The following is a 24,705-nucleotide window of genomic DNA, read 5'->3' as shown; positions in this document are numbered from 1 at the left end:
TGCCATGGAAGACTTTGAACCTGGTAAAGCCTCTCTTCTCAGTATAGTATTTTTAAATGGGTAAAATAAATTAAGGAGAATTATAAAAGAAATTGATGTTACTAAAAGAAATTTGTATCCATGTATACTTTTAGAGGGAGTCTGTGCACCACAAGATAAATTTATACAATTCAAATATATTTTAATTACATTTAGCCACGAAAAATCTTGATCTGCTTATCAAGTAAAAAAAATTATATTGAAATACATACAATTCGAGGTCAAGAGATCGAGACCATCCTGGTCAACATGGTGAAACCCCGTCTCTACTAAAAATTACAAAAAATTAGCTGGGCATGGTGGTGCGTGCCTGTAATCCTAGCTACTCAGGAGGCTGAGGCAGGAGAATTGCCTGAACCCAGGAGGCGGAGGTTGCGGTGAGCCGAGATCACGCCATTGCACTCCAGCCTGGGTAACAAGAGTGAAACTCCGCCTCAAAAAAAACCAAAAAACAAAAAACAAAACAAAAAAAATACACACAATTTCATCTTAGATTTATCATATAACTGAAAGCAAAAAAATCCTAAATATATTTTTATAACATAATTGTTTACATTCATGGGATAAGCAAATACACAGAAATACATTTTGGATATAGAAGAAAGAAACAATGGAAGGAGATAATTTTAGCATAAACTTATTCTTACCTTTATGGCAGTGGATGCAATTTGAATGTGGTGAAGTCTCCGAAGGGTGCTGTCCCTGTCAATGAAATAAGAGGCAGCTAGCTGATGTAGGGTCTCCAGAGTGACCGAAGAGCTATTGGTGCTGGAATCACTTCCTTCAGCTCGTTTGCTCAACTTCCGCTTGTCCACAAAAATTGTGAGTGACTCCTCTCCTGCATTAATAATATTTCAAATTATTTCATTTTCCACTTAAAATCAATGTTTAGATATCTGCAGGTGAAGAGGCCTAGATTACAGATGTAATAAAACAAAGGAGTGATATACACCAAAAGGGGAGGGGGGTCTTACTTTTTTGTCGTGAATATTTCTCAAGTACCTCAAAAAATGCCTGGGATATTAATCACTTTAAATACATAGTTACTGAATGTCAAATATTTAGCTTTTGTAGAACAATTGCTCCAGGTTTTATTGACTTTCTAACATAGCTTAGCATAACACTCATATGGTCCAAAAGAAAATTAAATTACATAAAATAAACTTAATGGGGTACATAAAATGAAACTGAATTTACTCAGAAATTTTTACCATAGAATAGAATATCCAAATGGAAACATGATGAAACACCAGGTTTCATTTGGACTTTTAAAATTCAGGTAAAGCATATGTATATACAGGTAGGTATATATATGTAATAAATTCAGAATTTCCATGCATAGGGTGTATTAAAACATTGTGTGTTAATACACTGCATTAAAAACACTAAAATCTGTGAAGGATTTAGAGTGGCAATAGGTTCTCGAAGGTAAAACATAGAGCATATTCCAGTTAAGCTGCAGTTTTCAATGTCCAAAAGACAAAAACTCGTCAATTAAGTTAGACATTGAGAACTTGTGATGCTCTGACAACCATATTATTGGATACTAATCTAGTATGTAATTGTCAAACTTGCTGTTTTCATTCTCTCAGGAACCTTTTTGTTTGGGTAGTATTGTGCCCATGTATAAACTAGCAAGTCACTTTGATGAAAGGGCAAATAAGTTTGTCTAATAGGGTAGTTGGCATTTCCTTTTTTTTCTTGTAATAATATCAATTTTAAAATGACACAGACCAGGTGACAATCCAATTTTAAGTAAGAGCTCTTACATATCTACCAGAGATGAGGTCAGCTTTTATCAGAATTAGGTTTCAACAAACGCTATTTCTAAAACTCACAATTCTTGTTTGTATTTGGACCCCAACATGCATATTAGAAATCAGTTAGAAGAAGTAGAATAAAGAAAAAACACATCCTTTAAGAATAAATATGTACGTCAAATCATCAACAATATACGGTCTTGTACATGATAAACAGCTCTGGAGTAGAAGCAGCTGAAAGTGAAAAAGAATATACATGTAAATACTATAAAAATATACAAACAAAAGAATCTACAGTCATTTTCTCTAAGAAAAATATAAACAGATGAGGAAATTTCAGGAAACTCATCTCAGAATTACCAATGAATCAGAAAAACTCATCCATTTGATAAGCTGTGAGGGTGCCAAAACAAAGAAATACCCTGTAGACAGATACAGAAAGAACAACAGTGGTATGGTGGGCTACGTAAGTATTCAAAATGCAGCTCTGTGAATTATGCAAGAGACGTGTAACTAAGAAAAATTAAAAATAAAATGACAGAGACATCTTGGTAAATGTAAATTAAAGTAAACAAAGCTAATGAGCTTGATGTTACAGAATTTAGGCCAAATATTGTTAAATGAGGAAAAATAACAATACTGTATAGTGCTAATAATTGAAACTTGCAAAGTTACTTTAATAGCAACACTTTTCATAAAGCAGAAGATATAGGAGTAATAGACATATGCTGATAATATTATAAGACTTCAACACACATTTCTTAGACTAAACTAGATACAAAGAAGATAAAAAGTAATGATAGAAAATTATACAACCTCCAAATAAGGTAGATCTTATCAATAAATTTTGGACCTTATATTAAGAATAGTGCAAATAAAACTTACTTTCAAGATTACATAGAACATTTAGAAAAGGTGACTACATATTTTGTTACAAATAAACTCTTAGTGAATTCCATAAATTTGTAAGAATATAGTATGACTCACTGACAGCAATATAAAAAAATAAAAGTTAATAGAAAATTTCAAAAGATACTACATATGAAAAATCCCTATTGTATAATATTTGAATGACAGGATAAAGGCAAAATTACAAATTGTAAAGGAAAATGTTGTGTACCAGAATTTAAGGAACAAAGCAGAAGCACTGCTGAGAGAAATATCCACAACCACAACATACATGAGTTAACTACATGATTCTAAAATCAAAGAAAAATGAGAAAAATAAACTTACATCAAATAAAAATAAATGAAATGATAAAAGCAGGTCTTAGTTGTTTTTAAAAAGAGGGGAAATGATAAATACACCCAAATGTAACTCCTTTGAGGAAGAAAAAACACCAACTAGTTAACCACCTTTTTTTTTTTTTGGAGAAAGAAAATTACATAAAGAATTGACAGAATAAATGTACAATAAAGCAGAAAACAGAACATTTATTTTAAAACATGAAAATAACTATTTTCTAAAACATATTGTAAATAAGATTAGGTGTCACAGAATACTTCCACCAAAAAAGGAAAAAAAAACAAAAAACAAAAAAACAAAAAGAATTAACACATCCAAATAGCTCACAGTGGAATTTTGCCTAAAGTATAAAAAAATTGATAATACTGAAAATGTAAAACTTCTGAATTGATTTTTATAAACTGAGTATAACATTAGCAAGATATCTGAAAATCACACACAATATATTTTACAATTACTGAATACTGATAGAAAATTATTACTAAAGCAATAGCAAACAATATCCAACAGTAAATATTTAAAATGCATATCTCATGACCAATAGGATAATTCTAATACTGCAAGAGTGGTTCAATAGTAGGAAATAATTAATATAATTCAACATATTAACATATCCAGAAACAAAAATGCTGATATCCCTTATTGCTTAAAATACACTTCATAAATTATAATTATTTATAATTAATTAATAATAAATTAGGCATCAATGAATACTATATTTTTTCCATAGAGATGGAATCTCAATATGTTGCCCAGGCTGATCTCAAACTTCTGGCCTCAAGTGATCCTCCTATCTCAGCCTCGCGAACTGTTAGAACTGCTATCATGAGCCACTGCACCTGATAAATACTTATTTAAAGAAAAAAAATACAGGATCCTAAGCATAAAAGCCTACATCTTTCTTAATGGGGAAACCCCAGGAGGCATCCCCATTAAAATTAGAACCAAAGAAGCATACGCACAAGTGCTTCTACTATTCAACATGCTAATAAATATACTAAAATGTAAATATTGAAGAGAATGCAAATTAGAATCACGGTGTTAGAAAAAAACACTTAAACTATGTTCATTTTACACATAATATGATTATGCTGGTGAAAAATAAAAATTTAATGGACAAACTACTACACACATAATAACATACTATACTAAGTAATAAAACTTAGTAAGGGACAAGCAAATAATAAAAATACTACTAACTCAATAGATTGAAACATACAAATATAAACTAGGTATAAATAATAATGGATTAGGGAACACACTTTATACGGAACAGAAAATGTGAAACATATGAAAAAAGTTATAAGTCCTTTCTGAAAGTTGCCATAATAGACCTTAATAAATGATAATGATAGTTTTTTCATTGAGCAGAAATATTCAACATTCAAATATATCAATTTTCCTTAATATATAACGATGCAATCTGATTAAAACCCTGGACGGATCATTTTTGTTTTCTGAAAGTAGGAATATTTATCATGTCAATAATGAATTGTAAGTGAAAAAAGAAAAACTTAAAAATAACAGGCAAGAATCAGAACATCTTACCATACCTGAATGCATATTGTAAAATCTGTGCAATTAAACAGTGAAGACTGACACATGAATAGGCAGAAAAAAATGGAACGGGAAAAATATCCATAAAATAACAAGTACATATGGAAATTCAGCATGTAATAAAATGGGATGCTAATTCCTTGGGAAAAACAGGCTTTTTACTAAGTGACACCTAAATAGCAATTTGGAAAGTAAGGGATATGATTCTACACAAGGATAAATTGCAAAAGGATTAGAAACACTATTATTTAATGAAATGAAACCATTCAAGTACCAGAGAAAAATTCATAAAAATACAAAGAAAAGAAAAAATTTATAACGAGAAATCCCAAAGTAAGGAAATAAAAGATGAATGAATTAGAACAAGTAAAACCAGATTTCTTTCTAGCACAAAATGACAATAAAACAAATTTTGCAGTGATAAGGAATATTTACAACATATAACAGACAAACGGTTAATTCCTTTAACATTCCAAGAACTCCTAGAAATCAAGGAAAAGAAAACAAGATTTGGATAGAAAAACAGATATAAATAGGAAAAGAGATTTCAGACAAGAAGAGATAAACCTAACCCACCTACATTTGAAAATATATTCAATCTAAGTCATAGCATGAGAAATACGAATTTAAAATATATTGGTATATTACTTTGCAATGACAGAATTTGCCAAAATCCAGACTTTGACAATTTGGGCAAATCTATTGGAAAAGTAGAAATAAACAGGTTCTCTAATGTATTGTTGGTGGGATTGCAAAATGATGTAACTAATATAAAGGGAACATTGGCAATAGTTATCAGTAACCAACTCTACAATTTTAAATTTAAGAATGTATTTCACAGAATGATTGTAAAATATGCAAAATGTGTATCACTGTGGCTTTTTTATTGACAGTTAGCATCAACATAAATGCCTATCAGTAGTAATAAACTAGATTACAACCATTCAGTAGAATACTGTGCAGCCAGAAGGCAGCAAAAATGATTTCTACAGCGATCTCATAAAGTGGATAAAAATTGTTTCATGATAGTTTTTTATAAGACAAGGGGAAGATACAAGTATACAATATATGTATATATTTCTTTTTATTTGGAAAAAAGCATCAAATACTGGAAGGATTAACCAAAAGCATTTATGAATTTTCACCTACAGGAACAGGATGAAGAAACACTTTTGGAAGACACATTTTACCATGATGTTTAAGCACTGGAAACATTTTTTAAATGCTTTATTTATAAAATAAAATTGTATTAAAATTTAAAAGCCATACCTAAAAATTAAAAACAGAAGCCAATGCTACTAATTGTGTATCATGTCTGTAAAAATAAAGTGACTTAAGAACACAGAGCTTTGAATGTAAATCAGCTTTTGGAATATATTCTAAACAAAAACAAAAGTATAAAGAATCAATAAACTTTATTCTGTAGTGAGATGAGCAATATATTCATAGTAGCATGGTTTTATGCAGTATGTTGTTACATATGAGTATACGGGTATTCATTGTACAAATGTTTCTACTTCGGGTATCTTGAAAAATCATTGAAGAAAAAATCATAATGAAATGAGTATTCACAACTTTTTTTCTACATCTGGCCCATGTTTAAAATATACTGTTTCATAACAAAAATATCCTGAAGTAATGGCTAAGTTCATAACCAATACTATGGCTATTCCCAGATAATTTCACTTGGAAAATACATTAAAATTTTGAAGAATCATCCAAGTTCAGCCTTGATGCATTCAATGTTTTCTACAGATTCTTGTATTTGGAAGGAGGCTTACAAGCTTTTAAAAACATAATAATGAATATTTTCTTCAGTTGATTAATATATTAAATTCTAAACATTGATCCAATTAACCAATTGGACATTAGCTTTGCCTCCTGGAGATGCAAGAAGGCCATTTTAAATATGTGAAGAGAGTCATTTTCAGTAAGTCTCCTTTGTATAGTAGTGCATATTCCTATTACTGAAGGTGTTCCAACATTAATTGAAAATCTATATGTTGTTGAGCAGAAGAGATAATTAGACCAATGGAAGACATTCTTTCAGAGGATTATGAGGTCCTGGAAGACAGAAATGTAGAATTAGTTATAGTTTAGATGTAAGTGTACCATGTTTTACTGTAGAACAGATTTGGGTTCTAATGCTGGTTTTAATTTAGTAACTGAATATTCTTGAACAGCATATCTTAGGACTCAGTTTCCTCTTACGGAACATGAACATCATAATTATTTCCTCAAAGAGCAGCTGTAAGCTGAAATCGACAGCTGTAAAGGGTTTGGAATATGACTGAAATACAGTAAGAATTCAAAAGTTTTTCATATATTATTATTGTCTTTTATCCACCACTATTATGCAGAGCTGCATGAATCAACTCATTCCATACCTAGGAGTTTCTAGTAAATTTAACTAGTTATCTTATTTGTGATGAGAAGTCGGCCTTTCCACTTTTACAAACTCTTTGACTCTGTCCTATAGTCTGCAACCTTAAACAGAGAGTAAAGATCTCCCAAAACATTTTTCTAAAATAACATATTTCTATCTATGTCATTGCTATTCATATAAATACAATATTTCTAAAGATGTCTTTGCTTTTCAGGTAAGTATGGCACATCATTAATTTCTTCTTAATAGGATTCCATTTGAGTCATACTTCACCCCCCAAAAAAGGTAGAGCACATGCTCACCTTAAAACAGTGCATTAAAACCTATTTGATTTAGGAATACTTTGCAAATGTTAGGTTGTCCCATGTCACAACTGAAAAGTGACACATAACAAGAGCTAGGGATCACCATTTCAGCATAGTCCTTATTGTAACAATATGAATGATAATACAATCCTAATATATATTGAGGCAATTAAAGATGAACATAGGAAAATAGTGGTCTAAAAGTAAGAGGGGTTTCGTTTTCTATCTATAGGAGATTTTTAAAAATTTATTTTTCAGTTACCAGTTTTGCTTGTAAGTTACAGATTAATATGACTTCTTCTATCGTGAAGAATATGTATTTCAGACAAGAAATCAAATGAGAATATATTAGTGTATATCATAATATACTTTTATTACTAATTCTATTGCTTATGTTTTGATTGGCATGTTTTTAATTAAAGAATTCTAAAGGCAGTATGACATAATGAGGGAAAATGAACCATGAGGTTTAGAGTCAGGGATGTAAGGGCAAATTCTAGTAATAACACATAATCTCTCTACTTGAGGATTGTAGGGCTTTGGTAAAGCTGCAGATGCACTTAGCATTCCCATCTCTAAAACAAAGGAAATATCCTTCTCTCAATTATCTGTGAAGATTAAACAATATAATCTCTCTACAGTACCTGGTGGAGCATATGAGTGCAATAAATGTTCGCTTTCTCCCTTTTCCTTTTTATTAAGACCTAACGTTGATGAAGAAGTTTTAAATTTTCATAAGCTAGGATTTCATAGTTTTTAAATTGCACCACAGGAATCTATCTGGACCTAGTCATAATTGTTTCTAATGGTTCTCATAATCAAGATATATGGGATTACTAATAAGAGTAGTGGGTTATCATTTCTAATAGCCTGATAAAGAAAATCTATTCGTAAATTGCTAATGGTTTTCTCTACAGTAGAATTATAATCCATGTATGCAAAAGCTTCCCTTCCTGATATGCATGTGAGGCAACCTAAATCTTCAGTTTAAATTACCATAATAGATCTTTTTAGGAATACGCTGTTTAAAATCCTTACTTACAACAGAGCACACTATTTGATGTAAACTTGTTACCTTGTGCTAAGTTTCAACTTTTGTAAATCATGAATTGTTGAATATTTAAGAAATTTTGCCAAGCTGACTCAATTTACATGAAGAATAGGCCTATTTCTTTCCTATAAGAGATCCTTCTTTTTTTCAATTGTACATAACTATCACACTTTTGTGATTATCTTCTTCATAGTGATTTGAGATTTTTAGGACCAGAGAAAATGCATTCTCAGCTTTTACTGTAACTTTTCCACAAGTATTAAATTACAATTCATTAGAACCTACGTAAATGAAAATGTTAAGATTTGAAAACTGAAATAGTATTATTCAATCAACTAAAAAAATTGTGTTCAAAAGTCATTTTTATTCATTTAAAAAACCAGCTGGGGGTCATAAGCATGACATGGGTTCCAAAAGACATTCACACATTTTTTAAAGTCTAAATGTGATTTTTAAAATGATTCAACATTCTGAGTCTGTGAGGCAGTGAAAGGATTAATGACTGTGGATATAAAAAGATATGATTATTTCACATAGAAATCATGCAGCTGGGTCTTGTGCAACTAAAATTTTGTGGTGGTTTATGGTCATTAAAAGCACATATTGAAGGATGCTTTCATAGAAAATGAGAAATAGGGGATGATAAAACAAACAAACAAAAATCACCATTTTAATGTCCTACCATGGTTGGCTCACAGAATTTGACATTTTTCATGAGATGTGGCCCTTAAAATTATGTATATTTCAACTCTGATCTTCAAATCATCTATGTTGAGTTTATAAGAAATAGAGATTAAAGAACTTCCATACTATTTACTTCCCACCTGGATTTTCTCAATTTGCATTCTCATATACATAGTTATTGAGGGTAGAAACAAACTAAAAATAATGGATAAAACAATGATAAAAAGAATCCTACAGGTAAATCAATAATGACAATGTGGTAAATTGTGTTATTCCTTGCAATTATTTATAACACCATCATAAATGCAAACATGCATACATAGATTCATGGTCCACTGTAGAGATGCATTCATGATGCATTCTCTTTATTCTGATATTAGAAGGAGAATGCTTTGATCAGCAAAATATAAGTGAGCCAGACGTATGATATTATACAAGTTTGGAGAGGCCTCACAAAGTTACCTCTTGCTTTTTACTTTTGCTTTTTACCCCTGCCAGGAGGAAGGCATGTTGCAAAAGAGGCCTTCTTGATTCTCAAGACACATAGATCTGAATCTCAAGGTACCCAGAGAAACCAACATAAAATATTGGCCAGAAACAACAATTATTGTATGATCAACTAAAATTTGGAGTCTTTTTTTACTACTGTGAAGCTGATTTTTATCGGTTGGATGTATTTTATTTTATTATTTTATTTTGTGATTGCTACTGCCCTTGAGTTAGTCTGTGGTCCTATAATGTTTACATTCTAGCCAGAAAAAAAATTATGTGCAATTATGGCAGATGTATTCCTGTTTATTCTACTTCTTTACATTTGAATATCTTATTGTGAATGCCTGTTTTGCCTTGGAGTGATTTGTAGTTATTAAAAAAAAAATGCTATTTGAGTGAAAATCCTTCTCATAGAAGTAAACATTGAAAACATTGTTTAAATTGAATTGTTTGTAGGTTTTACTTTTGATGTAGCCTTTTTTCTCAAAAATGTTGTTGAATTTTTGGCAACGAGAAGCCACATTATTACTTGTGCTAAAGCCTTGCAATATTTTTTGTTATTGTTGCCCTTTTGAAATTATATTGAGTTTGCAGTTACATGTTGCTCTCAGGGTTGATAATCATCCTTCTTAAGCTCCACATGTTAAAGGTACACAGCCTGGTGATATCTATCTACTAATCTACTAATATTGTATTGTGGGAAAAAAAAGACAGTGTTTTAGAAGTAAATATACATCAGAAGAAAAAACATGTTAGAGAAATAGGCTTTTGGCAAGAAGCAGAACCAAATATATTAGGATAGTTAAGAAATAGACGTGTTGGCTTAACATCACTTGGCATCTGCAAGATATGGGAAGGAAAGAGCTAACCTTACATCACTTTGACAAAGAAACATAGTATGTTTTGCAAAGCATCCCAAACAAAAGCAACTGACCTTTTAATTATTAACAGTTACCCCCAAGAAAAGACTATAAATTTCCTAAGCAAATGTGAAGGTAGCATAATACTCTCTATAGTTGTACAGTAACATGAAGATAAAGGAACCAGAAATAAATAGCTCTGAGGTTAGGTGGCAAAGAACCTACCCTGAGTGAAACACAATTAAGTTACTTCTAATTTTGGAGCTATTTACAATGATATAACGAGTATTTTTAAAAAACATTTTTGGTACGTATAGTTAAAAACTCCTGCTATTATTTTTTAAGATTACTTCTCAGAACAGTTTATTATACTTTAAATTTATATAGAGACTTTAAACAGTGCTGTTCGAACTTAATGTGCATATAAATCACCTGGAGACCTTGTTAAAATGTACATTCTAATTCTTTAATCTGGGATGGAATCTGAGATTCTGCATTTCTAACAAGCTCCAAAGTGATGCTGATGCTTTTGGTTCATGAACCACACTCGAGTAATGAGGTTCTAAACCATAATAACTTTATTACCAAGTTAAATGTCTGTCTGTATCAGTGACCTAAGTGTTCATTTAAGGAAGATCTTGGGTGTTCTGAACTGTCATAAATAACTCAGTATATATTTGTCAAAAAAGTAGACAGGTGATTTATCTATCTTATCAATGTGCTATATAAAAGAACCAGAAAAATATATAATTAAATGTCCAACATTCTACAACTTAGCATTTATCTTTTACCCTGGTTGCCAGGAAAACCTTTACTAATACCAACTGACAGAGAAAGCTGAATTACATTTTGCTCATGTTTATTCCTATTATTATTTATACAAATGATTTTTAAACCACAACAGTAGATAATTGCCTTGTAAACAATTAAAAAATGATTAACATTATTGCTTTAACATCAGACATTTTATTTTAATTACTAGTGAAACCTGAGAGATATATATAGAGAATGAGAGAGAGAAACCAATATAGACTTAAGCAATATTAATAATCTGAAGACTAATTTTAATAAATATCAGTATATCAGTCCTTTTTCTCCTTCAATGACATTTATTTTGATTATTTCCTAAGATAGGAATATTCAAAAATATTTATTTTCCTTCCCTTTAAAACAGAATATACATTCTAAGACAGAAACTAATTCTATGCACTTCAAGTGCTTATTCATATTTCTTTAAGAAACACATTATTTATGTGTGTGTGGGTGTATCTGCTGAATTAACTTTATGTTATAAACTAAAGTGAAAGAAATTTGTACTTCCTAAGAGACCAAGTGAAAATGAGAACAACAGAAGTTAATCAATTTTGAAAAGAGGCATATGACAAAGAATTAAAAACTGTCTGTGAATACTTTATACAGAACATAATTCACATAGTGAAAAGTGAGAATTATATCTGAAATTAAATGAGCATATTCAGATTTCTTATTCCTATGAAAAACAAGTAAGCAGAAATAAATTTAATTAATACTTCATCCATATTCTAACTTCTGACTTCCATTTCTTTAAAACACACACACACACACACACACACACACACACACACACACACAATTTTGTAAAATTTCTGAGATAAGTGAACTACATTGGAGGTGTAGTTTTACATATATGTACACACACACATATATACTACATGATAATTGAGGCAGTATACATTATTTTAAATCACTATTGTATGACATTAATACTATTTTTGTACATCAATCATGCATTTTTTATTCCAACAATGGAGAAAGTATTTTTTGTATTGAAACAAAATTAAATATCTAATTAGCCATATAGTAATCAAAAGATACATTAAGAAACATTTCAGAAAAAAATTAAAAAGACTTACAAATGAAAAACATATATTGTAACTATTCTGCTAAAAATTTAATTACAGCTTTTTAAATTGTACATTCAATAACAGTGGTCAAATTGAACTTGCTTTTATGTTGCCTAGAATAAAAACTATTCTTCAAAGTTTTTCTAAATTAACAAATCTTATTATATTGTCTATTCAATCCTGAAATAAATTTTGGACACACACACACACACACACACACACACACACACACACACACACACACATATATATATTCTGAATATATATGTGTATACACACACACATATTTGGAAAAGAGAACTTTTTTCTTGCCTTCTTCTACAAGAGAAACTATTTTCTGCAAACAATCCTCATCGTTACCATGTGTTTCAAGGCCCACAGAACTGCAGTGAGTTAACAGAAAGGCATAGTGTAGGAAAGAGGCTGCCTATGAGAAACTCCACTTCTTACTCGTCTTTCTCTTGTGGGTGTGCTTGTCAGGAGAAGACACACTTCGTTCTGTTCTTCTCTGACTTAGAGTTGAAAGAGGCAAGAGTACTAATGGAGGGACCCAAAACATTCGTGGCTGCTATGACTGGGTGGATAAATCTATATAATTCAGGAGATGAAGACAAGGGCACATTTAAAATTGTTATAAATATTTTCTTATAACATTTTATAAAAATGTTAATGAATGTTTTGGTCTGTATGTTCCTTAGTCCTTTATCCTTTAAAGTTGATCCGGAACACAGTTTTGGTGCTTTTTAGCAGACTATCTTTTCCTCCCTAATAAAAACCCACCAATTTTAAAGTCATCTTTTTTTGTTATATGCACTCATATTTTGTATTTTATATTCAGTACACAGATACACTTCTATTTTAGTATTTGTCATACATTGAATTATAATAAAATATATTATAAAAGCAGTCATTAAATATATTCCATAGCTAGAAATCAATATATCTCAGAAGTACAATCTTTTTCAAGATTGATTCTTTAAATTGAGTAGCTTATTTTAGATATTCAAATAGTGATGGAATTTGGATATCATTATCCAAAATAGAAGCAAGCTGAATTACTATATTGATCAACAGTCTGGTGGCTATAAAATGAAATAAATGGGGAAAATAATATATGTTGAAGAAGGTTTCTTATAATTTATTTTTCTCTATAGATAAAAAGATAATTCAATCACTGACTTTATCTGTCATAAAATATCCCATTAAAGGCTTCAAGTATGGTATAGAAAGTTTTATGTCTACATCAATAATATAATATACTAAATAACTCTTGGGGGAAAAAGCCATTTTTCATTTATTTCCTTTTTATGACTGTAATACTGGTAGTATTTTATAGTCAACTTGTTTTGAAAAACATTTAAATTTAGTGGAAAATTTAGGTACTGAGGAAGCATCTAGTTATAATATGACTGGCTTTTTGTTTAAAACGTTTGCTTATATACATAACACCATAGTGTTACAATTTTTCCTTGGTCTTAATTAATTAAGAGAAAGAAGTAGAGGGATTAGTTCAAGCTAAATGCCACAAACCTTGATTTTTTTTTTTTAATGGAGGAATACAATTTTGTGTTCAATCAGGTAAAACAAGTGAAAATAAAATGAGAAACTCAGCCACTACAAAGATTTTAGTTTAAGTACAGTAGCAATAATTTCAAAGTTGCCAGAAATCATTCCTGGTATACATTTAATTGCAGATCGTTTATATCCTTAAGCTACTTAAATAGTTTCATGCATCTTAACTGAATTATTAACAAAAATTCCTGCAGGAAAATGAAGTAACATTTTGAGAAGAAAAACAATTCCAGTAGAAAAAACTATTAAAACTAAATCCAAGGAATATTGAGAGATTAGAAAGTGAGTAAGGATGTTAATTCCATCTCTTGCCCCTTTTAAGGTAATACTTGAACAAAACTTTTAAATGACTGAAGTAAAATCACTGTGAGAGAGCACACTGCCATCATAGGAATAATCAACCTCAAGTGATTAACCTCATAAACTCTGAAACATGGTTTATTTAAAAAAAAAAAAAAAAACCTATACCAAACAAAAATGAATCTTAAAGCCAAAATGTGGCATCCATAATACCAAAATAGTAAAATAATTAACTTAAAAAGTTACCATAATTTTGACACTAAGGAACAAGAATATCCATGGGAACCATTGGTGCTTTTTGATCTCTTCTGTCTTTTCTCTGTCTTTTCCTTCCTTTCTTATCTTGAAAAATATATTTGATCTTCTGAAATATGTACAATTGGTTTGAATCCCTTATATAATAATAAATCACTGAACTTTTTTAGATGAGTTACAGAAATAATTTGAATTTTACCTTTCAGATTTTATGGCATTAAAAATAATTGACATTACTAAGCTAAATAGACAGCTTTCACAGAATCGATCTTCACAATTATTGAAATATTTCATAAATTCTTGGCTATTTACACTACTATAACAAAATAGCTCCAATGCATCACATATTTAAATTATACCACACACTGTGCTAAGCACATTCTTTTAAACATTTATTCTAACTTTCCTATGTTCCATCACATAGGTTTTTTTCTCCCTTTTTCTATTAAAAAAAATTAAAATTCAGAGAAATTACTTAATAGATTTTAAAGTTTCACAGGTAGCTAAAAAGGGAGAAGTGAAAATCAGGATTCAATAAGAATGTGGCTGATCTCTTTATCTTCTTATTTTACCACATTCATTTGTGGAAGAAGGTAATGAGAAATTGTGTATATTTATAGCCAGTCTTTCATTTCTGCCTTAGCCACCTGTAGTTTTCACCTTTAATCTCTTGAGACTCCATGCCAGAGTTAGTTTCCTAAATGTGCTCAGGCACCTGCTCCTTTTTCAACCTGTTCATGCCTTCTTTATCTACTCTTACTTGGGTACTGATTCTCATCAGTTCTGAATCTTTGTTTGTGAACTAGACCCAGTTGGCTCTATAGATTTGCTTTCATTCAGAATTCTTCCTGAATTCTAACTCAATTGTCCTCTGTTTATATTATACATGTTTACATATATCTGCTGAACTGGATGGACCTCAGTCTCCTAAGAAAGTGTAGTTTTACTTATTTATTCATTTAAGCAATTGTTAACGAGAACCTACTGTATATCAAGTGCAATTATAGCCATGGGGTTAAAGTGGTGACCAATACACCTACCTTATTTTTAAGAAAATATGCAAGAAATATGGATAATAAGTCAGTCACCAAATAATTTCACAATAATAAATACTATGATAAATGCAAACTATGATCATGAAGTAGTAGAGAATAATGGGGTTCACTGGGCACTACTGATGAAAGGATGGTCAGGAAAAGGCCTCTCTGAGAAAGTAATATTTGGGTAGAAAAATGTGAAGATCATTGTGACTGAAAAATAGAGCATGAGGAAGTGAGAGCTGAGAAGAGGTCTGAGTTTAAAGCCAGCATTCATCAGATCATTGATATAAGGCCTTATAAACCATAGCGAGATGCTTAGACTTTAAGTGGCCAGTTCTCGATTTCCATTAAAACAGTGAATATTAACTGACTCAAGTTTTTAAAAGATCTGTGTAGAGGAGGTACCATAGAAGTATTATAGGAAAAAAAAAATGATTAGGTCTTGGTCTAGAGATGCTAGAGAAGAGGTGAGGAAAGAGTTTGATTTGGGGGATATTCTGGTGTAAAAAAATTGACATGACTTGCTGAAAGACTGAGCTTGCAGGTTAAAGAAAGACAAGACATCCTCTAAGGCTAAAAAATGAACAAGTTAAATGAATGAACGAGTTCTCTAACTATTCAAACTGTAGCTATCTGGATAATTCACACTTTTCTGTGATTTATACACTTCTATGCACAAGCACACACAGGCACAAATATGTTCAAAGAGCCGTACCTCCCAGAGTAGCAGATAGCAAGAAATGTGTCCCATATTTCTTGATAAGATTTTCTGTGATTTGTTGAAGGGTAGGTCGTCGTCCCAAAAGTCTTATGTTGCGGAAGAATTCAGGGGCAAGAGGCAGAGGAGAGCCAAGGAAATTTCTTCTCTCAACTGCAAGGTTATTTACTTTCCAGCGGCCAAACTCCCTGAAAAGCAAATTTATTTTTATTCATAAATGCATAATCTATCTAAATGTTTTCATTTTAAAAGTTCACTTGGTAGTTTAGCTGGGGTCAGTACATTACAATGACTCTTGCTTGTAATACCATGTTGTGTGCTATGAGTAGGAGAAGCAATATTTATAATTTATTTAACAGGAGTGAATACTCTAAAACCAAGTCATGTAGAGAAAAAATAAGCCACTTAAAGTGAATAGCTTCTGAGATTAAATACGTATTCATAAAATGACTTCATTATGCCTAGAATATGAATGTAGAGTTCCTAAACAATAACAGAATAACTAAGGTATTTTTTTTCATTTTCTAAGGTATATTGATTGAATAAAAGAATGATTCATATTCATTACCCTAATGATTTCCTTTCTCTACCCTAATGATTTCCTTTTTCTATTCACTTTAGAGTGGGAACGTAAAAAACCTCAGGGATATTATGGAGCGGCAGAATAACTTTAAAAACTTCATCAAAAGAGAAACCATTTTTTTTAAAAATAATTATAGTTTACAACATATTTAGAAACCCAAATTCAGCTATTGCAATTTCTCAAGATGCAGAGTGATTTTATAGATGAATTTGGCCAAGTTAGAGAAATCAAAGATATGGCTATAAATGTTTTATACATTTCTTAAAAAGAATTTATACATTTACAGTGAGACAAAATCAACCTGATAATAAATTAGAAAAGAACTATAGTAAACTCGGTCTGACTTTTTTTCTCACAAGTGGCCTGATAAAATTCTCAAATATCATCTGCAGGGAAGAACACTCTTTACTAGGCTTAATACTTCAAAGTGTGTTAAGCAATATTTGTAAAATAATCAAATAAAATGTTGATTAAATGCTTTATGGACATGTGCCATATTTATTTATACTTTTCTCCAAGAAATGCTTGCAATGTTCCAGGCTCAGTGAATGATAAGGGATTCATCTACTGATGAGACCCATACTGCCCATCTGCAAACAGCCTTTTCCTTTTGGAGAAATGTTTAGGAATAAATAAAAGAAATATATAAAATGAAATTTTAAAAAGTTTTAAATTCTGGTATACACTGAATATACACATACAGCCTACTTTGATAAGAAATATGACTGTATGAAGTGTGGCAATATTTTACATTACATGGCCAGTGAGGGTAACTCTGCAGAGACAACGTTTGGGCAATATGTGAAGGAAAAAATATAAATTTCTTGGTGCAAGGAGGCAGGAAAAGGATTGACAAAGAATAATGAGGCACAGTGCAAATACTTCCAGGACAAAGAGGCATGACCCTGACAGTTTCTAACTATGGATATTTAGCATGTGTGGCACATATTTGACAGTTAAACAACCCACTTTTGTCACTAATTATATGATTAGGATCACTTTGGAATCTAGAGAAGACTTCCATCTGAACAGAAATTAGCATCTTTTCCTTTTTTGAGAAACTCTTGTTATCACCTTTTAAGAATCAGCTCATCTAAACAGTTTTAAATACTGTTGTTCTACCAAGGGTTCTCGAACCATTGTTGGAGAACCACATTGTGAGTAGTACACATTAGATATGAATCCAAATTCCTCGTGTGTCTCTTTTCCTGAACACAAGACAAGACATTTACTGATGACCTTTAAAGTCATTGTGGCCATGTGGCTTACCTTGGCCAATGAAATGTGAGCATGTGTGTACAGCCCGGTACATCAGCCCGGGACGCTGCTTAGCAACTGAAACCAGAATTGCTATGGCCCACATATATCCCTAAAGCTTAACAGGATGAACAAGTGAATGAACTGAAAATTAATTTTGTCATGTAAAGTCATCAAGATTATGGGAGGCTGAGGTGGGAGAATCATTTGAACCCAGAAGGTGGAGGTGGCAGTGAACTGAGATCATACGACGGCACCCCAGCAAAGATTATGGGATTATTTGGTTTGCTTATTTTCTAGCATCTAGTATATCATTACTGACGTAAAGTTTTTGACTCTAGGATAGGAAGGTAATAAGGAGCTAATGTCGATATATAAATTGGAAACTGAGGGGTGCAAGTTTTTGTTTTCGTTTTTTTAATCCTTGTTTCCTGAAGATAAGGTTCACCTCAGTTACAACTAGATCATGCATTCATTAAATGTTGGAAAAACAAAGCAATGAAGTGCTGAATTTAAAACATTCTGTTGGGTGTGATTATCATAATGAGAACATTTTACCTAAAGGCATCTCAGGATTTCATCCAGATGCTTTTTTATATTAAATAAGAACACTGTTGTATCTAACTAAGTGTTGTTTTCTACTTGGAACCTTCACAGAACATAACTATTTTCCCCATCATAACGTTTCAAAGTCTTTTAATTAAATAGGCACAAACATTAGAGTTTAATGTAACTCAGTCCCTTTCAAGGCACCACTATTTTGTAGAGCACACATATGGCCTATAATCAGTTTAACCAGAACAGTATTTTGAAAATATTTTGGGGGAGCATGCTCTAAGGAGCCTTTATTTATTAAAGTTGTATGTTTGCCTGCTAAAAATTCTGACGTGCAAGCATCTATTATGTATGTCCACACAATGTTTATTTTTCTACAATATTTATTATAATTTTCTCCCTACTCAGCTCATAAAAAGGTTGGGAAATAAAAACGACATCATCAAATTTCAGTAATCACTGGTAACATAATTGCCACATTGCCATTAACCTTTCTTATTAGCATTTAAATATATATAAACAGACAAATGTACTCAGTATATTTAAAAGATATAAACTGCCATGATTTATTTAAAAGTACATGTGTACATTTGGTTTCCCCCAAACACAGAATTTGCCATTGTTCGTATTAGAAATTTTGGATTAAATATGAAAGAAAAAGAAAACTGAAATATACTGACAAAAGCAGGTGATGCAGTAGGTGAAAAGATTTACCTTTAACTGCTAATTTCCACTAAAGTTGTCTAAAGTCCTAAGTGCTTTTATTACATTACTTTTCACATTACTACATTTGTTGGCTAGTAATTTTAATTTTATCAATAATCATTAAATTTTTCAGACAAAACAGAATCTTAAAATAATTACCTAACCATTCATGTCCACTGGGGACAAATTCAAAACAAAAGTCATAAATTAACTTGCCCTACTTTACTATCCATAACATCCTAATTACATCTGTAAAACCATACAGATCATAAGAAATGACATTAATATCAGTATCAGATCCCCATAGTTTTATTAGGTAACTGTTATATATAAAATTGACTTTTAAAAACATTCTTACTTGCTGGGCACAGTGGCTCATGCCTGTAATCTCAGCACTTTGGGAAGCCAAGGCAGACAGATCACGTGAGGTCAGGAGTTCTAGACCAGCCTGGCCTACATGGTGAAAAGCCATCTCTGCCAATAAAAAAATAAAATAAAAACTAAAAACTAAAAAATATCCAGGTGTGGTGGTGTGTGCCTGTAATCCCAGCTACTCCGGTGGCTGAGGCAGGAGGGTTGCTTGACCTGTGAGGCAGAGGTTGCAGTGAGCCAAAATTGTGCCACTGTACCCCAGCCTGGGCAGCAGAGTGAGAATCTCAAGAAACAAAAACAAAAATGTTCTTACCATATAACTTCCACGTCTCACAAATGACACTGTTTTTTATTTAGTTAGTAAAAGGAAAATGTTTAAAATGGCCTGGATAACTACAGCACTCAAGCCAGTGTTTAACAAACAGCTAAATGCTCAGCAATTGGCAAGTTAAAAAATCCAGTCTCTTATTTGCTCCTTGATACATCAAACTTTTAAAAAATTTAATAGTAGTAGGGTTTAAAATTTTTTTTTAAGCTTGGGAAAAATTTTTTTTGGATGACGCTAGAAATTTAGCAGAATGAATCTATGCAAATAAAATACTGGCTATAAAAGCCCACCCACAATATGACTTACATAAAAAGTTTACATGTAGGATTTCTAAGAAGCACTGATTAATAACTGATTTTGAAAAAGCTGCCAAGCTCATAGTAGACTACAGGACACAATTAGCATGACTGCATTAAAAACAACTGCCATCTGAGTAGAACAACAATAATTAACTGTAGCTGTAACTTCTTGACTATCATCAAACAAAAAGATAAAGGTGGGGCTATTGAAAAGTTGTTAAGGGATGGTCTCATTGATGGCTAATTATGCACACTTCAAATTCTTAAAATATATTAATATTTTAGGGCTTTGAAACTACTGAAAATAACTTAATTTTATGTTACATAGATTTAAATAACTTTTAATTTTCATAGTTTAATAGGGTTTTACGCAAACTTTAAGAGAAATACAACACAGATGCAGAAATATATGATAATATAGAAATTTATTATGCTTGTTTAAATTAAATCACTTTTTGAACACTTATTAGAAAAAGTTTTATGTAAAAATATACAAACATACAGCTAATGATCTTCTCATTTGAAGAAAGGAAAATATGAAAGAATTTTGCTTAAACTTTGCTTTCTAAAGTTTGACAACATAGTTTAATATCTATTACAAATATATCAGCTTATCAAAATTATATTCATATAATTATACAGATTAGGCAACTATTGATCAGTGTAGACAAGCCAAGAGGCATAGACATTAACTGAGCTAAAATATAATTGTCTCTTTCTGAAAAAAGCAATACGTTGAATGCTTTTATTTTAGCATTTATACTTAGAGAAGTAATTCATTATCTTCATGAATATATGAAAAACATTTGCGTTCATGCATAAATTTTAATATTTTAAATAGGCAATTTTAGTTTTTAAAAGGAAATTGATTTAGGAGTCAAACAGCTGATGTTTCAAATCCTATCCTCACCAATTTAATTCACAAAATGTAAAGTTTTCTGAATTTTTGCAAGTTCATAACCTCAGTGCTGTAAACACAACTCATTTATGATCATAGCTGTAATATAGCTAATACCTGAGACATTCTGGAGTAAAATTTATAAAACTTAACTACAGTAGTACTAATAACATGGATTACTTCTCACTAATTTTTGGCATATGTAACTTTGTGAAGTGGGTTTATCATGCCAGGATGTTAATTTTTAAAAATATTATAGGCTAAGGTAATGAGACTTTGGTGGAATTAAGAAGTAGAAATTTACAGAAGAATTTATAAATAAAATCACTCAAAAAATCTGCATATAAGCATTGTTGGTCCAGGTATAGACTAATAAGTTAAATGCTCATAAAGAAAGATAAATGTAAAATGAATATCTGTTAAGGAAAAAGTAATATTTGTTGACAATTTCTTCAATCATTTAAGCAATATTTCAATTGAGATTTCTTTATGATGATACAACATCTACCTCAAACATTGGATCAAACTTTTTTAAACCATGGATTATGTGAAGGTAACTAACCACTTATATAACTGAGGTTACAATAAATTACAGCTTCTTGTACTGCTTCAAGTTACATGACGTAAAAAGGTAAGCTAAAGGATATTTCAAAGAATAACTGCATTTTTAATGACAATAAATACAAATTGCCTCCCTTTTAATGAAAGTTTTCCATAATATTAGTTTTGAATAAAAATTCAGTACAATTTATGTTTTTCCTAATATATATCTTTAAAAGACTTAAAGAAATTCCTTTTAAGATGTTATATGATTTTTTCCCACCTAGTTGAGGCAAATGAAAACGTGTTGCTGCAGGTCATAGGTTTTAAGGTATAAATAATTGATTTCATATACTCTTATGTCTTTCATATATGCATCAGATAGAAAAACTGAATATGGTACTTTATGACAAAAAAATTTCAGAAAATTGTATAAACTTAAGTTTACAAGGTATAAATTATTCATTCCCCAAATTATAACCATCCAGTTGGAATCAGGCCTGATTGTTAGGATACAAATTTACACACAAACACTTTATAAAATATCAACTAGTAGTTTCATTTTTCTCTGGATATCACTCTCTTGTATAGATTAGAAATTGAAACGTTAGCTAACAAGCACGTGGTCTTACCATCTTCTATTTGGGATTTATATAATATAAATTTGTTAAAAATTACCTACTTTATATGAACTTCAAAGACACTAATAATACATGGAAACTGCTGTCTTTTCTTCTCTACCATACCTGTCTCCAATTAATTCAGGTCCTCTTGTTATATACAGTTCTAACACATTTTTCTTTTCCTTCTATGAACTTATTTGTGTCACTATTTGATTCATGTTTCACATAGATGTAAACTATTCCTTCTTATAATCACTGTATTTTTAAGACTCAAATGAATGGCCCATAGTACTCACTCATTAAATACACTCAGAATCATCAAATGAATAAATATTCTCATGTGAGCTAAAATGAAATAGCTACCTAAGTATGAGAAAGAATAAGGTTTCCGCCTTGTTAGTACACATTCTGGCTAAAGTTGGCAGAAAATCAAGCTCAGTAGAAAAATGTACTTCTCAATCATCCTCTTTGAGTGTTCATGTGATTAGGGCAAATGAAAAATTAACTATTTGCTATAAGCTGAGAAGCACTAATCGTATGAAAAAACCTACTTCCACTGATATCTAAAATACATGTTTGGAAGTTTAGAAAAATGGTACCACTTCCTGCTAGGGCAGTGAAATGTATAGTTGTGGTACTCCAAGCATCTCACAGTTAATACACTTTGAGAAGAGCAATCCAGATAGTTCAGCTATAAGAAGATTTTTAACTTCTCTTATCTGTGCCAGCCATAAGGCAGGGGAAGCACATTGATTTATATAAATTCAGTTTCATCTTCTATGAGATAAATAAATATATCTGACTGATTTTCTCCTATAAACTTTAAAATGTAATTTTTTATTGATCAGCAGTCAATAAGTTTATAAATTTGATAGGCAACAAACAACTTTCATACTAGTGATAATTAAAAATTTCTGGCAGATAACTTTTAGCTGATCATTGAAATTGAAATGATAATGTAATTAGACTTGTTTCTAAGTGATCAACCTATGAATTTTAAACTATTGCACTGAGGTGTGTGCTCTTTTTATCACCTTTTGATAAATCAGAGTAATTTTTTAGAAATAATTTCTCTGAGGCTGTCTACCTAGCAAAAGTTTGAATCCAGGGTTCATACACCAAACCTAATGCCATTAACTTATTTACAGATTGACAGCAACTTTGACTGAAAGGTGGATGTTACTTTTAATGTATGATATCTGTGTGTGTGTGTGTGTGTGTGTGTGTGTGTGTGTGTGTGTGTATCTTTGTCTTTTTCCACTTACTAGGAGAAATGCTTTCAACTTTTCCCCTTTCATTAAGAGATTGGCTGTGAGTTTGCCATCGATAACTCATTATTTAAAGTATGTTCCTTTGATGTCTATTTTTTTGAGAGTATGTATCATGTGGGGATGCTGGATTTTATCAAGTGCTTTTCTGCATCTATTGAAATAATAACATGGTTTTTGTTTCTAGTTCTATTTATTTGGTGAATCACATATATTGATTTGTATATGATGAACCATCCTTGAACACCTCTAATAAAACCCATTTGATTGTCATAAATTATCTTTTTGATGTGGATATGGATTCAATTTGCTAGTATTTAGCTAGAATTTCTGAATTTATGTTCATCTGGGATATTGGCCTATGGTTTTCCTTTTTTTTTTTTTGTCCTTCCCTGGATTTCATATCAGGGATACTGGAACAACAGAATGAGTTAGGGAAGAATCATTCTTCCTCTAGTTTTTTGAATAGTTTTAGTAAGATAGGTGCAAGCTCTTTTTCTTTAATCTGTAGCATTTTATTTACTTTGTTTTCATTATTGGCCTGAATAGAACTTCCAGCATTATTTTACACATAAATAAATGGAAAATTATCGGGTTACATTTATTACATAGTAACACTCAGAGTTTATATCCTTGCTTTGTTTCCAATCATTTTTTAACACATTCATCACCACATATGCTGTAAAACAGAACTACTGGATTTGTTTATGTCATAACAGAAATTTTGTACCCTTTGATCAACATTACCCATTTTCTCACCTTCTAGTCCCTGACAACCACCTTCTCTATCCTCTGTTTCTATGTATTTGACATTTTTAGATTCCACATATATGTTAAATAATACAGTATGTGTGTTTTGTTTTGTGGTTTATTTCATGTAACATAATATCCCCCAGGTTCATCCATGTTGTCACAACTAGCAGGATTTCTTTATTTTATGACTGAATGATATTCCTACCTATCTTTCTATCTATCATATTTAATGCTTATATACACACAACACTTTTGTTATCCTTTCATTCCTCTATGGACACTTAGGTTAATCCCATATCCTGTTGACTATTGTGAATAATGATATAATGAACAGGGGATTACAGATATAACTTTGATATATTGATTTCATTTACTT

At 31.0% G+C, this 24,705-nt stretch overlaps 1 protein-coding gene across 6 annotated transcripts in view; it reads right to left on the bottom strand.

Moving 5' to 3' along the window:
- The window catches only part of BRINP3 (BMP/retinoic acid inducible neural specific 3), a 360,785-nt gene that overhangs the window by 167,264 nt on the left and 168,816 nt on the right, over nucleotides 1–24,705 (bottom strand). For 3 of the 6 annotated variants that reach the window (XM_032291130.1, XM_032291131.1, XM_032291132.1), the window contains exons 3-4: nucleotides 16,146–16,336; nucleotides 687–877 (exon numbers count right to left, since the gene is read on the bottom strand). In XM_032291130.1, coding sequence (XP_032147021.1) covers nucleotides 687–877; nucleotides 16,146–16,336 — 382 coding nt within the window. The remainder of the gene's footprint in view (nucleotides 1–686; nucleotides 878–16,145; nucleotides 16,337–24,705) is intronic. The other 3 variants (XM_032291134.1, XM_032291133.1, XM_032291135.1) reach the window with 1 other exon arrangement.

Source organism: Sapajus apella, unplaced genomic scaffold (genome assembly GCF_009761245.1).
Source record: "Sapajus apella isolate SASKATOON/1434 unplaced genomic scaffold, GSC_monkey_1.0 scaffold25, whole genome shotgun sequence".
Lineage (NCBI taxonomy): Eukaryota > Metazoa > Chordata > Mammalia > Primates > Cebidae > Sapajus > Sapajus apella.
The sequence above is the reverse complement of the archived record's forward strand: the minus strand, read 5'-3'. Positions and strand labels throughout refer to the sequence as shown.